At 40.2% G+C, this 14,494-nt stretch overlaps 1 protein-coding gene across 1 annotated transcript in view; it reads left to right on the top strand.

Annotated features, from left to right (window-relative positions):
- Nucleotides 1-11,005, top strand: part of LOC143434095 (uncharacterized) — a 50,860-nt gene extending 39,855 nt beyond the window's left edge. Inside the window, exons 2-3 of the mRNA XM_076911437.1 lie at nucleotides 7,239-7,320; nucleotides 8,346-11,005. Coding sequence (XP_076767552.1) covers nucleotides 7,239-7,313 — 75 coding nt within the window. The 3' untranslated portion in view covers nucleotides 7,314-7,320; nucleotides 8,346-11,005. The remainder of the gene's footprint in view (nucleotides 1-7,238; nucleotides 7,321-8,345) is intronic.
- Nucleotides 11,006-14,494: the final 3,489 nt, after the last annotated feature.

Here is a 14,494-nt window from a genome sequence, read left to right as displayed (position 1 = left end):
AAGTGACTTTCAGATGATTTGCCCATACTCACCAGATGAAATGTCGAAGTAGGAAGAACATCTGATTTGGGTTGCACAAGCTGGGATCAGACTGTCTATATGGTTGAGTTTCGTTTTTAATCTAAATCCGGCATTGTAGAACCACAGAACCCTGTTCAGTGATTTAAGACAGGATACAAGGGCAGAGGAACTTGATTTCGAGTAAGGACTTCTGAAATGTGAGTTATCAGCAACAAAGAGAAGGCTTGCTGAAACTTACTTGACATTGCCACTCTTGAAAATACATTTAAGCATATGGCTTTCAGTGTTGCAGCTTTTGCTATTTCAAGTGGTGCTGGAGATGGCAGAAGCAGTTGAATCTTAAAACCTAGCATCCACTATCTTTCTCCCAGAATATTGATTCCCATCTCTACGTTGCCTTTAATATGAACATGCATACTTGATGTGCAGGATCTTTCTGAAGGTAAAGAATCATTCCTTAATCTAATTATTTTTTCACATTTATAGACACTGGAGAAAATAGTCACAGAATTTTTTTTAAGAACTGAAATACATCATCATTTGGATCAATCTCATTTAGAGGGGGAAAAACCAACTTAATAACTGTTATGAAAAAAAAAAAAAAAGGATGGGAAATGCTCTGTGAGATCTAATGAAAGGTGCAAACCGAGGAGGATAAGCCCACACTTGCTGGTGCCTCTTCTGTCTTGGTAGTATTTGCAAAGTTAAAGAAAGCTGTCACTTCTTTTAAAAAAATAATTATATATTTTTAATTCTTTATTTATATCCAAATGTTGTCCCCTTGCCATTCCCCCACCAAGAGTTCTTCACCCCACTCTCATCCCCTTTGCCTCTGAGAGAGTGTTCCTCCCCACCTCACCCTGCTATCACCCTTCTGTGGGGCATCAAGTCTCTACATCTACTTGATGTCTCTACATCAAGTCTACAAGTCTCTTAAGGACATTCTCTCCCACTAAGGCCAGACAAGGCAGTCCTTTGCTATATATGTGCTGGGGGCCACAGACCAGCCCATGTATACTATTTGAATGGTGGCTTAGTCTCTGGGAGCTCTGAGGGGTTTGGGTTAGTTGATACTGTTGGTCTTCCTATGTGAATGCCATCCCCTTCGTTTCCTTCAGTCCTAACTCTAACCCTTTCATAGAGGTCCCCAACCTCAGTCCAGTGGTTGGGTGTAAGTATTTGTGTCTGTCTGCTGCTGGTAGAGTCTCTCAGTGGACAACTATGCTGTTTGCAAGCCCTATATGGCATGAGTAATAGTGTCAGGGTTTGCTGCCCGCACATTAGATGGATCCTAAATTGAGCTGGTCACTGGATGGCCTTTCCTTCAATCCCTGCTCCATTTTTGTCTCTGCATTTCTTTTAGACAGGATCAATTCTGGATCAAAAAATTTGCAGGTAGGTTGGTGACCCCATCCCTCCACTGGGGGCCCTGTCTGTCTACTGGAGGTGGGCTCTTCTAGTTCCGTCTCCCCACTGTTGGGCATTTCTGCTAAGGTCATTCCCATTAAGTTCTTGGAGCCCCTCACATTCCAGGTCTCTGGGATTTTCTAGAGGTTGTCCCGTCCCCACTCCCCACTTCCCACAGCTGCATGTTTCCATTTATTCTCCTGGCCCTCTGAGCTTCTTCCTGTCTCCCCCCCCCAACCCCCATATCTGATCCTGTCTCCTACCCTCCTCCCCTTTCCCACCAAGGTCCCTTCTTTCTTCTGCCCTCCCCCATGATTATTTTGTTCCCCATTTTAAATAAGACTGAAGCATTCTCACTTGGGCCTTCCTTCTTGTTAAACTTCTTACTATCTGTGGGTTGTATCCTGGGTATTCTGTACTTTTTGGCTAATATCCACTTATTAGTGAGTACATACCATATATGTCCTTTTAAGTCTGAGTTACCTCACTCAGAATATTTTCTAGTTCTATCCATTTTTTTGTAAAATTCATGATGTTCTTGCTCTAAATCGCTGAAGAGTATTCCATTGTGTACATGGAATACTATTTTCTGTATCCATTCTTCAGTTGTGGGACATCTGGGTTGTTTCCAGCTTCTGGATATCACATATGAAGCTACTATGAGAATAGTGGAGCATATGCCCATGTGGTATGGTGGGGCATATTTTGGGTACATGACCAAGAGCAGTATAGGTGGGTCTTCAGGTAGATCTATTTCCAATTTTCTGAGGAACCTCCAGATTGATTTTCAGAGTTGTACCAGTTTGTTTGCAATCCCACCAGCAATGGAGAAGTATTCCTCTTTCTCCACATCCTCGCCAACATGTGCTGTCACATAAATTTTTGATCTTAGCTATTCTGATTGGTATAAGGTGGATCATTTTGATTTGCATTTCCCTGATGATTAAGGATGTTGAACATTTCTTTAAGTGCTTCTTGACCATTCGAGAATCCTCTGTTGAGAATTCTCTGTTTAGATAGGTGCATTGAATCCCTGATCGTTCCAAGACTTTTAATGTCAAGGAGTGTTAGATTTTATCAAAGGCTTTTTCCGAATCTGAGATGATCATGTGGTTTTTTTCCTTCAGTTTGTTTATATAGTGGATTACATCAATGGATTTTGGGGATAAAGCCTATTTGATCATGGTGGGTGATGTTTTTGATGTGTTCTTGGATTCAGTTTGCCAGACTTTTATTAAAGATTTTTGTGTCAATGTTCATTTGCAAAATTGGTCTGAAATTTTATTGCTTTGTTGAGTCTTTACGTAGTTTAGGTATCAGGGTGATTGTGATTCACAGAATGAGTTTGGCAATCTTCTTTCTGTTTCTATTTTGTGGAATAGTTTGAGGAGTATTGGTATTAGCTCTTCTTTGAAAGTCTGATAGAATTCTGCACTAAAGCCATCTAGTCCTGTTTTTTTGGGGGAGGGGTGTTGTTTTTTTTTTTTTTTTTTTTTGGGTGTGGGGAGACTTTTAATGACTGCTTCTATTTCCTTAGGGATTATAGGGTTTAAATAGTTTACCTGATCTTGGTGCCTGATATGATAAGTAGTATTTGTCTAGAAAATTATCCATTTTGTTAAGATTTTCCAGTTTTGTGGAGTACAGGCTTTTGAGGCAAGACCAAATGATATTTTGAATTTTATCAGTTTCTGTTGTTATGTCATTTTTGATTTTGTTAATTTGGATACTGTCTCTGTTAAGTTGCTAGTATGAAAATTCTGCAATTTCTTCATGAAGGCACTTATTACTATCAATTTTCCACTTAGTATTGCTTTAATTGTGTCCCATAAGTTTGAGTATGTTGTGTCTTCATTTTCATTGAATTCTAGAAATTCTTTAATTTCTTTCTTTATCTCTTCACCGCCCAAGTGTTTATCAAGAGTTGTTCAGTTTTCATGAGTATGTGGGCTTTCTGTTGTTTCTGTAGTTGGAGTCCAGCTTTAATCCATGGTGGTCTGATGAGATGCAAGTGGTTATTTCACTCTTGTTGTATCTATTGAGGCTTACTTTGTTCCCTATTATATGGCCGATTTTAGAGACAATTCTGTGAGGTGCGGAGAAGAAGGTATATTCTTTTGTTTTGGGGAGAAGGGTTCTGTAGATATCTGCTATATACAATTGGTTCATAACATCTGTTAGTTTTATTGTTTCTCTGTTTAGTTTCTGTTTTGATGAACTGTCCGTTGGTGAGAGTGGAATGTTGAAGTTCTCCACCATTATTGTGTGAGGTTAAATGTGTGATTTTAGCTTTTGTAAAATCTCTTTTTTGTTTTTTTTTTGTTTTGTTTTTTGTTTTGTTTTGCTTTTTACAAGTGTGGGTGCCTTTGCCTATGGGAGACAGATGTTCAGAATTGAGATGTCATCTTGGTGAATTTTTTCTTTGATGAGTATGAAGCGTCCTTTCCCATCTCTTTTGGTTACTTTTGATTAAAAGCCTATTTATTAGATATTAGAATGGCTACTCCAGCTTGTTTCTTGGGTCCATTTACTTGGAAAACCTTTTACTAGCCTTTTACTCTGATGCGATATTTTTCGTCACTGAGGTATGTTTCTTGTATGCAACAGAATGATGGATTCTATTTACATATCTAATCTATTAGCCTGTGTCATTTTATTGGTAAATTGAGTCCATTGATATTGAGAGATGTTAATGACCAGTTTGTTCTTCTTATTTTGATGGTGATGGTGGTACTGTGTATATGTGATTCTCTTCTTTCGGTTTTTCTGTGAGATTTCTTGTGCTTTCTTAGGTGTAGTTACCCTCCTTGTGTTGGATGCCTTTGCTTGGGGAGGGGATGTTTTTATATGATTGTTTTTTTTTTTTTGTTTGTTTGTTTGTTTTTTTGTTTTTTTTTTCTGTACCAAAGAAAGGAAGATCCAATTTTTCAACAACGAAACTCAGGGGCAAGAGTCAACAAATTGAGGTATTATTGTCACTTGTGTTTGAGGAGCCCAGGAAATAGGACCTTTTTATGTTTTAGCTTTTTCCTCTGTAAATTCAGTTAACAGTACCTGTCTGACTGACTGTGTTAGCATTACCAAGGGAACTAAAGTGTATGGTAAAGTTATGGTCTTGACCGGGCAGTGGTGGCACACACCTTTAATCCCAGCACTTGGGAGGCAGAAGCAGGCGGGTTTCTGAGTTCGAGGCCAGCCTGGTCTACAGAGTGAGTTCCAGGACAGCCAGGGCTATACAGAGAAACCATGTCTCAAAAAACAAAAAACAAACAAACAAACAAAAAAAAACAAAAAAAAAAAAAAACAAAAAAAGTTACGGTCTTCTTTAGATTTATATTTTTTAAATATTAGATTTCTTCTTTTTTCTTTTCTTTTCTTTTTTTTTTCCAAGACAGGGTTTCTCTGTGTAGCCCTGGCTGTCCTGGAACTCACTCTGTAGACCAGGCTGAGTTGTTACAAGTAGCATCAAACATCTATATAACACCTGAATGTCTACTTGCTTTTGGAGAATAGAGAAGATGCACAGAACTGGGTTTAGTATATAAAAAGCTAAATAAATGGAATTCCCTAGGAATAGGCATGGAGCTGTGGTAAATCATGATGAGCCATGAGGTGACGACAGGAGGAGCTTGGTTCCCTTTACATCCCTTTCAATCTTCTCATTTTAGACATCACTTTTTAAAAACTGTTGGCCCAGGAAATCCAATACATTCATAGCTGTCTACTTTTATTCAGTCTATCCTTGTATTTGATCACTTTAGTGGGTTAGGACACTAAGAACTGATAAGAATATAAAATTATGTTTGACTCATATTCCTACAGTAGAAATTATTTGATTCTAAAATATTTGAACAAAGTCACATTAGAACTAATTTTTATCAATATCACTGTGTCTAAATTACAAAGTGACTTCTTTATAAACCAGTAGGTCTCAACCTCTGGACTATGAGCCCTTTTGAGGATAGGGGTCAAACAACTGTTTCACAGGGGTCACCTAAGACCATAGGAAAACACAAATGTTTACATTACAATTCATAACAGTAGCAAAATTCCAATTATGAAGTGGCAATGAAATAATTTTATGGTTGGAGATCACCACAACATGAGGAACTGTTTTAAAGGGTCACAGCATTAGGAAGGTTGAAAATCACTGTTCTAAACAAATACCAGAGTTGTAACACAAATAGACATAGTCAGGGCTTCTAGTCTGCAAGTAGATGCATGTATTAGGAGATCTCTCTGAATTAAACAATACCTAAAATACCTTGGCTGTCATGTGCAGTGGTTACTTTGTGTAACTTAGTAGGGCTTATCTAAGAGCTGTACTTATTTTCTTCATGCATCCTGTTAGCAACAGCACCCATCTTTCAGAACAAAGCACACCCATGAGGAATCAACGAAGTCTAGTAAGGGATCAGAAGTTTCTCAAAACTGACATTCTCTTGATTTCACACTGGACTTGAGTGCTAGCAACCAACAGATTTTTAAAATAAAATAAAATAACCCAAATACAGTCAATGGTGGTGATAAGGAATAGAGAATTCTATAGTTTTAACATTTTAACTCATTTTCATCGAAGTAAAGCATAAAGATGGTGGTAGCCCCGGGACTGAGTCCAATTTCTTCTAGTTTCAAATTGTCTGACCTTGGGCAGGTGGCTAAGCTGCTGGAGCTTTGTTTTTCCATTTGCAATGCAGTAAATGCTGGTGTCTGGTGAACTGGTAAATGTTTAACAATGAGTTGTCGGTGAGCAAGGAAACACTCATTTATAGGGTTTGCTGATTTCTGCAGTATAATTCCCATTGTGGCTTCTTTCAAGCTACCAATGGGATGTCCCTGAACACAGAGCTGTGAAGCAGTGAATGACAGGAGCATAACACTTCTACCCATGAGATGCACTAAGCCTTAGTCAGCCCAGGAGACATGTTAAGTCTAGGAAGCAGTGCATAATGATTATTGTATCTGCTCTCCAGATGCACTGATATGGTTTGCATGTAAAGCGGCCCCTTAAAAGCTCATGCACTGAAGGCTGCATTGTCACCACAGTAGTGTTCAGGGGGTTGACTGGATCATTAGGGCTCTGATATCATCAGTGGATTAACCGATTGATCAATTCATAGCCTGATGAGCTATTGAGTGGTGGCAGAAATTCTGGAGGTGAGGCTTAGTAGAGGAAGTAGGTTATTCTTGGAGGCTCCTTGAAGAATGTATGTGTTTTCCAGATATACCCCTTCCCCAGATTTCATGACTTTTCTATACTATGTTGCTTTGCCCAAACATAGGCCAAGAAACCATGGGCTGAAACATCTGATATAATGAGCCACATTAATTATTTTCTCTTTGCAAATTGTTTATTTCATTTTGTCATAGTGCTGTAAGTCTAGTACAGTTATTTAGGTTGATATAATTTGAGGTGTTTTTTAAAAAAGATTTTATTTACTTTTATTTATATGAGTACACTATAGCTGTCTTCAGACATACATAAGAGGAGTACATTGAATCCCATTACAGATGGTTGTGGACCACCATGTGGTTGCTGGGAATTGAACTCAGGACCTCTGGAAGAGCAGTCAGTGCCCTTAACCTTTGAGTCATCTCTCTAGCCTTAATTTGAGGTTTTTAATGGAAGTATATATAATCTTGCTCAAGAAATTCATGCAAATTTACTTTGGCTCCCTGGAGCTTTATAACTAGTTCCCACATACTGCTGCATATCTCCAGGTCTTGGATTTCTTAAATACTATATGATACAAACACCACAGAATACAAGACTGGAATATGATCAAGTGTCCTTTCTGATTCTTCTCCAGGATGGCCTTACCAATCTGCCTTCCAATTGGCAGTGCATATGGAGTCCCACCTCTCCCCTGCTAAAGTATCAGTGATGGACAGGTAAGGACAAGAGGGGTCAGGCACTGCCATGAATACAGCATTTGAAGCAGCAAATGGCATGAACCCTGGACCAAGGACTGGTAAGCAGAGTGAAGAGCAAAGTAAAAGCAGAGTCAGACTTAGAGCACAGTGTTATACACTCAAGTTCATGTGAAACAATATGCTTTATTTCAAAGGAGTATTTAGGCATGATGATGCTCACCAGTTATAGATCACTGGTTTCCTCTGGAGGGCAGGGCTGTACTGAGTGAGTGATCCACTTTGAAGCTGTATACCTATTATCTAATAGATGGGACATTTATCTAACTTTTTTCCAGAAAAATCCAACACGGAACCCATATTTGGTGTCCATAAGAGTGTGGTGTTTCTAATAATAAGCAACAGAATCTATTGACTGGGTGACCATTGACAGACACTCCTTCATTGACTCCTACCACAGCTCTTAAGAACTGTGAAGTAGAAAGTTAAGGGTTCTTTGGAAAGTTGGTTGGATGGTGTTTTGCTGGGGCAAACATGTGAAGGAATGTTTAGCTGAGGTGGTCACAGGTGAAAGACTAAGGCAGACTCATGAAGGAACATTTCACTAAAGCAGACACAGGAGAGAGAATGTTCTGCTGAAGCAAGCATGTAAAAGGACGAGTGATGAAAGATTCTTTGCTAATGACACCCATGTATTGATCTTAACATTGTGTAGTTGAGCTCCATTTGCCTGGACTCCATATCGAGAAACACACTAAAAAACTCCTAGAGATGTGCTGCAGTTTCTTGCTGCTTCTTTGGATGTGGGCTGATTGGCAGAGTGATGTCAGCTGAGACAGACACACGCATGCGCTGAGGCAAGACCCATGAAGGACATGTGATGTTTGATGTTTGGAGAGAGTATTAAAAGGACTCGATGACAGTGACGGAAGCTGAGCTTGGCTTGCTGATAGAGCTAGCTGTGCAGTGCTTGTTGGTCTTGTCTTTGCTGATCTTCTGTTTGCTGAGAGAGGCACAGCTGAGAATATCTCCTGGTGTCCTTTCAGGTCCCTCCTGCTGACTCACGGTGAGGCTGAGGTCTGGCTGTCTCTGCTAGGTAGTGCCACCATTGATGATTCATGCTTGCTATCCTGACTCTACCAAACTGGACTGCTGGTATTTCCGTGAAGTGTTTGTGAGTGGATCGAGCTGCCACTGTCTGCTGACCTGTGAACTGAACTGCCAATTTTCAGACAACACAGATGGGAGTTGCTCCATAGAACTTTTCTAAACAGGTCTAATCCCCTCACACAGCCCTTTCTGTTCCACTGCCTCTAATGGGTTGTGGGCTGCAAGGGAGGTTAAAGCATTTAAGAACCATCGTTAAAAATAGGTTTTGAAAAAGTTAAAGTTATAGATCTCAATAATCCATTCATTCTCTCCCATGACTCTAGCCTTGCTCTCAATCTACCTGTGTTGACCAGAATGGAAGCTCGACTCTGAAACAAGGCTTGTGTCCCGGAGTGTGGTCTGGGGGTTAAAGGGAAATAGTTCTCTGAGGCTGATATTAGGAGGAAAGGCCAAGGGACCGACCCTGGGCAGCAGTAACACAGGCAACTCTTCAGGGACCTACCACAGAAGTTAGAAGTGAGATTGCTGGTACAGAGCAAGACTGAGAGACTTGCTCAGAACACAAACTCTGTGCACAATGGAGATGCAATTTTGTTTGTTTGACATTGCATCAGTATGACTCTCAAGACTGCTACTTTATTACACCAAATAGTGAGTACATGTTTTTGGCCTGGAAACTGTCACCCTTTAACCTTGGTTGCCTCTTCTCTTTCTGAAGTGTCAGCAGACATACTACTAAACAAGATCTATCAGAGCAGATCACCACACCATCAAAACTGCCATCAGCGTCTGGTTCTCCTGCTTTTCTGCATCTGCTGCAACTGAGAAGGAGCGGGATGTGAATGATGTCCTCTCTCCACTGAGGGTCCCTTTTGGTTGTTCCTTTACACTGCCTCTCCCACTCTAATGAGGACCCTTTGGCTAGAGCATTTGGTGCATTTAATAGCTCAAGTCTACTTCCTCCTTCCCCTGCTTCTCTCAGTCCTCACTGTTCCCTGCTTCATTATGAAACAAACACTTCTCTCCACTATACTGACCCAAATATTTTTGTCAGTTTACTTGTGTCACTGAAAACCAAGTGTTTATTCAGGCCAACAGCAGACAAAGGCTATGTTGTGAAGCTGTGACTGTAGCTAGATCACCTTTTATTGGTGTGGATTTTTGTTTTAAATGCCAGTGCCTTTCAAATATAATACATGATGGCGTATCATTTCATTACCCTGACAAATAGTCTTTGATACCTTTCATCCTTACTGACCTCTGCTGCTGTGTAACAGTTACTATGTAACTTTGGCATTGTCTTTATATAGTTGTAAGGCTGTGTAGCTATAGCTTTACGTTTTGACTGTTCAAAGATTTTTCTGTTATCTCTGCCATGCACAGTTTAGATTATTCTTTCTTATTTTTAAAAATTATTTGTATATGTGTGTTGGGGGTATACACACCTAAGTACAGGAACCCATGGAGTCCAGAAGAGGGTAACAAAACCCATAGAGCTGGAGTTACATGAGAGCCATTCAACATGGGCACTGGGAACTAAACTTGGATCTTCTGCCAGCCCAGTACACACTCTTAACTACTGAGCCATCACTCCAGCCCTTTCCTTACTGTCTAATTGCTTTATAAATGATAAAAGTATGTATCGGTACATCTAACAAACCTTATTTAACAACAATTTGCCTAGTCCTCTCTGAATTACTTCCAGGTATGGTAAAAAATACATTTATAATTATATTAAATAACTACTAAATATAATAAATAATATACAGACACTATGATTATCATAACATAGACAATATTCATATACACATACCTCTCCTGACTATTAGGATCATTTTCTTAACATGAATTCTCACAAATAAGATCACTAAAATGAGCATCTTGGTAGCTCCCTGTGGTAGTATATCAGCAATCTTGTTTCCACACCATCTTCATCATTTGTGAGATAATGTTCATGTTTTCACTGGCAAATACAGGGCCATCCCATGATGCTTTGACTGTCTCTCCTTTCTAAGTTCTCATCACTTCTCAACTTCCCACTTTTTCAGTAACCACTCTAGTTAAATATAGTTAATGTTTTCCAAATGTAGAATGCCTTCCTTAAACATGAAGTTGCTACTATTCTGAACCAGTCTGCCTCCATCTTGGGTTTGAAAGCCAACTTATAATAAAGACAAACTATATTCTTTTCTGTTTATGATTAAATCTCGGTGTCTCAAAGATTGGCCTATAACCACCTGTAACCTTAACTACAAATGGTTCTGGACTGCCTGTTCCAGGAAGCAGTAACCATGTCTTTGTTTCAAAAAGTTGTTATGATCAACTTGCAATGGTGCCTTTGTTTCAGGAGATCATTCCCACCATCTTGAACAATACCTTTGTTTCAAAAATTATTATGACCACCCATTGCTATGACTACCTTGATATATTCTGCTTTTGTAACCCCACCTATTTGCCTGTCAAACTCCGATTTGGAAACCCTGTACCCCTGAGGTATATAAAAACCTTATCTTCCACATTCCACTGCCGACCTCTTGAACCCTGTTTTAGCATGGAGCCAGCCTGTGTACACACGAATAAAATAGGCTTCCTTTAATTAATTGCTTGCTTTAATTAATTCGGCCATCATCATTTGGGATCTTTCTCCTTGCATCTTTTGGATTAACAGAGGTAGTTAGGGTCAGACAAGGTCATGATGACATATGAAGAAGACACCAGAAAGGTTGTCTTTGCTCATTTGTCTACTCTTTCTCCCTCTTTTCTTGTCCCTGCTCCATGCAAGCACAAAACAAGAAGATAGGCATCTGCAAGCTTCAGATCCTCCCTTCATCAGTTGCCAAATCTGCTGCACTTGATCATGGTCCTTGAGAAAAAAGCATGCTATTCTTTAAGCTACTCATTCTTTGACATAGTTAGGGCAACTCAGGCTAATTATACAAGCAAGATCCATCCATCCTAACATTTGTAATGTAAATAGATAATTGGATAGCTAATAGATTGATTTATGATGTATTGTGTTTCTGCGTTTTACACTTTCTTTACTTTTCATGACAGCCTTACAAATGTGCCCATTATCCAAAATAATAAATGTCTACTGGGACCTCTGGAGAACTCAAAATGGCCCAAAAGTGATGTTGCAGTGTGAAGGAAGTCACTGGATAGATGAGCAGACTCTAGAGGCTACAGTGTAAAGGACCTTCTATGCCAAGTTCATGGGCTTGGCCTTTAGCCTACTGAGGCTCCTGTTTGGAAAGTTTCAGGGGTGGAGGAGGAATGCAATCTGACTCACATTCTAGAGATAACTGTGACAGGAATGTGGGGGCTGGAAGCAGGAATCCCAGCTGGGAGACTAGCAAATGTGAGGGTCACAGGAACACAGGAATGCAGGGCACAGGCAGGAAGAATGGCAAAGCTAAGGGAGGCCTTAGAGGTTAAGAAAATGGGCAGAGGGGATAAAAAAAATATTCACAGCCCTTCAGCTCATTCAACAATGTACTCCCTGCGAACCAAACACACTGCAGAGCAGCAGGGGTAGATCTGCTCATGTGTAAGAAACTTGTTCTTGTTCACAGTCTATTAAGTAAGATGGATATTTTCAAATTAACTACAGCCATTCCCCACCACCCATCCCCCTGTTCTGTAAAGGAGATGATGCTCAGAGCTCACTGAGGTCAAAATGCTGCTAACTGGCAGACCAAGGCTTAGGTACAAGGCTTCCGTCCATCTGCCAGGGCTTCCTCAGCTATCTGGATTCATGGGCATAGCAGGGGTTATCTGGTTACTGTTTTCCAATTTGTGTATCAGAACAGAGACTCTCATGGGGCAAGCCTACCATCTGTAACTCTGTATACAATCTGATAGTTTGCTTGCTGTTATATGAATATATCAACAGTAACAGTGTTCTTATTTAAATACTTGTATAATATAACAAGAAACAATAATTTCCCTTATAAGATACCACCTTAAGCTGAGGGTAGAGCTCAGTGGTAGGTCCATTGTGTAGCATACACAAGGCCCTGCATTGCATTCCCACTTCCATAGAAAGCAAACCAATCAACACTATAGCTAGCTTAATTAATTTTGAAAGTATGAAAACAAACAAGCAAACAGAAAACCAAAGTCTTCAATATATATCTTGTCCAGGATAAAGCTGGACTGTGTGTTCTGATTGGTGTCTGGTCAGATTGGTTCCTCAATTCTTGTTCTTGTTTTTAGACAGGATATGGCCATGCAACCCAGGGCAGCTTTGGATTTGCATTGTTCCTGTTGTGGGGAGGGATTAGAATCACATAGCACTATGCCTGCCTGCTTCAACCATCACACCGCACAACACCCAGGTTACCACCTCTAGTCAAGATTTCGGCAAAGAACTCCGAGAAGAGAGAATATCCTGCAGGAATTGAACAAAACAATCTCCCTCTGTACCATCACATTAGTCTTCACCAAAGTGGATGACAGGGTGTTTGGGTTCTGGAGAAGCCCACAGTACCATGTGTTAGAAGTCAGAGTTACAGTTTGGATTTGAGAACCCAATTCTGGATTATCAAGTATTCATTGAGTGCCTCTTGTTTGCATGGGATTCTATAATGTAGCAAATGAGAATCCAAAGGAGACACTGATTCACAACAGAGGCCATGTGTCTAACCATCTTTCTGCATTTCACTCTTATTTTTGACGGAGTATGGCAGGGACCATTTAAGATATTTCCTCATCTTCTCTACAAACCCCCCTCAAATGCTTAAGTGGAAGAAAGAGAAGGAAAGGAGTCTTCAATAGAGCTGCATTTTCCATATCTGTCTGTCTATCTATCTATCTATCTATCTATCTATCTATCTATATCATCTATTTACTTTATATCTCATTTCAGACCACTTCCCAGTCTCTCCCCCACACAGTCCCACCCTTATCACCTTCCTTTCTGATGTGAGGAGGGAAAGCACCCTCCTGGGTACCAACCCACCCTACCCTGACTGTCCTCAAGTCACTGTAGGACTAGGCACATCCTCTCCCACTGAGGCCAGACAAGACAGCCCAGTTAGGGAAATAGGATCCCCCAGCAGGCAACAGAGTCAGGGACAAACCCTACTCAATGGAGCTACTCAATAGAAGTTGACTCAAGCTTTAGTACATAATTTCTGACACTGAACATGAGAGTGTCACTAGTAGTGAGGTTCCATAAAGGGAGACGGGCTGTCACTGAAGAAAGAGAGGTATTGTAAGGATTCAGCTGCATAGCTACTGTAGAGTCAGGTGCTCGATGAATTTCTAAAACTATATATTTAAGGTATAGGATAAAATTATGTAAATAAGAAGTGGTGAAAGGCAAGATGATGTATAATTGAATATGTTATAAAACTAGCCAGCTCCAAACTTCTACATGTCTGAGGGTCATGATATTGTCTAGTCATGGACTTTGAATGAATGCAGCTTTTTTTTTTTTTTTAGAGGACTTGGTTACTCTCAAGAGAACTGAGCTCAGTCTCTCCCTCTCTGAGCTTCAGACCTTGCCCAAGTCTCCTCTAGAGATTCAAGCTTTCAGCTCCCATTGTCTTCCAAACCCGGCTCTAGAATACCACTTGATCACTCTTGTTTTCATACGCAATACTAATTCCCATTTATCTGATGGGAATTAGTATCTGATCTGATGCACTGTCACATTTGACAGTACCTATGTTCTTGCAACTTAAGAGTCAGAGTCCGGAGTGCCGATCATTGGTTTCTAATGCTTCTCATCATTGGCGTGGGTTTCTGTCTTCATTAATTTTTTTCATTTGTCCCCAAATATGCATCAATTGTGGCATCTTAATTCTGAAATCTTAAGCTCTGGTCCAGCTTAGAACTTCTGCCCTCTGTGTTATTAGACATCAGAATCCTCAGAATGTTGCCATGGACGACTTCTGCCCCACAGGGATGAGAATGCATTTCCATGTCACTTGACCCCAACTTCAGGCCCCTGTTAAAGTGTGCAACTGAACTAAATTGCAGAATCCTGTGTGGACTCATTCCTCAGCCCTTCCTGCTGCTGCTATCTTTAAGTCTAAAACAGGAAAACGTTGGGGAAAAAGGTTTGACAAAATGTCAAGGA

Source organism: Arvicanthis niloticus, chromosome 13 (assembly GCF_011762505.2).
Source record: "Arvicanthis niloticus isolate mArvNil1 chromosome 13, mArvNil1.pat.X, whole genome shotgun sequence".
NCBI classification, from domain to species: Eukaryota; Metazoa; Chordata; class Mammalia; order Rodentia; family Muridae; genus Arvicanthis; species Arvicanthis niloticus.
Note: the sequence above shows the minus strand (reverse complement) of the source record. Positions and strands in the feature narration are given on the sequence as shown.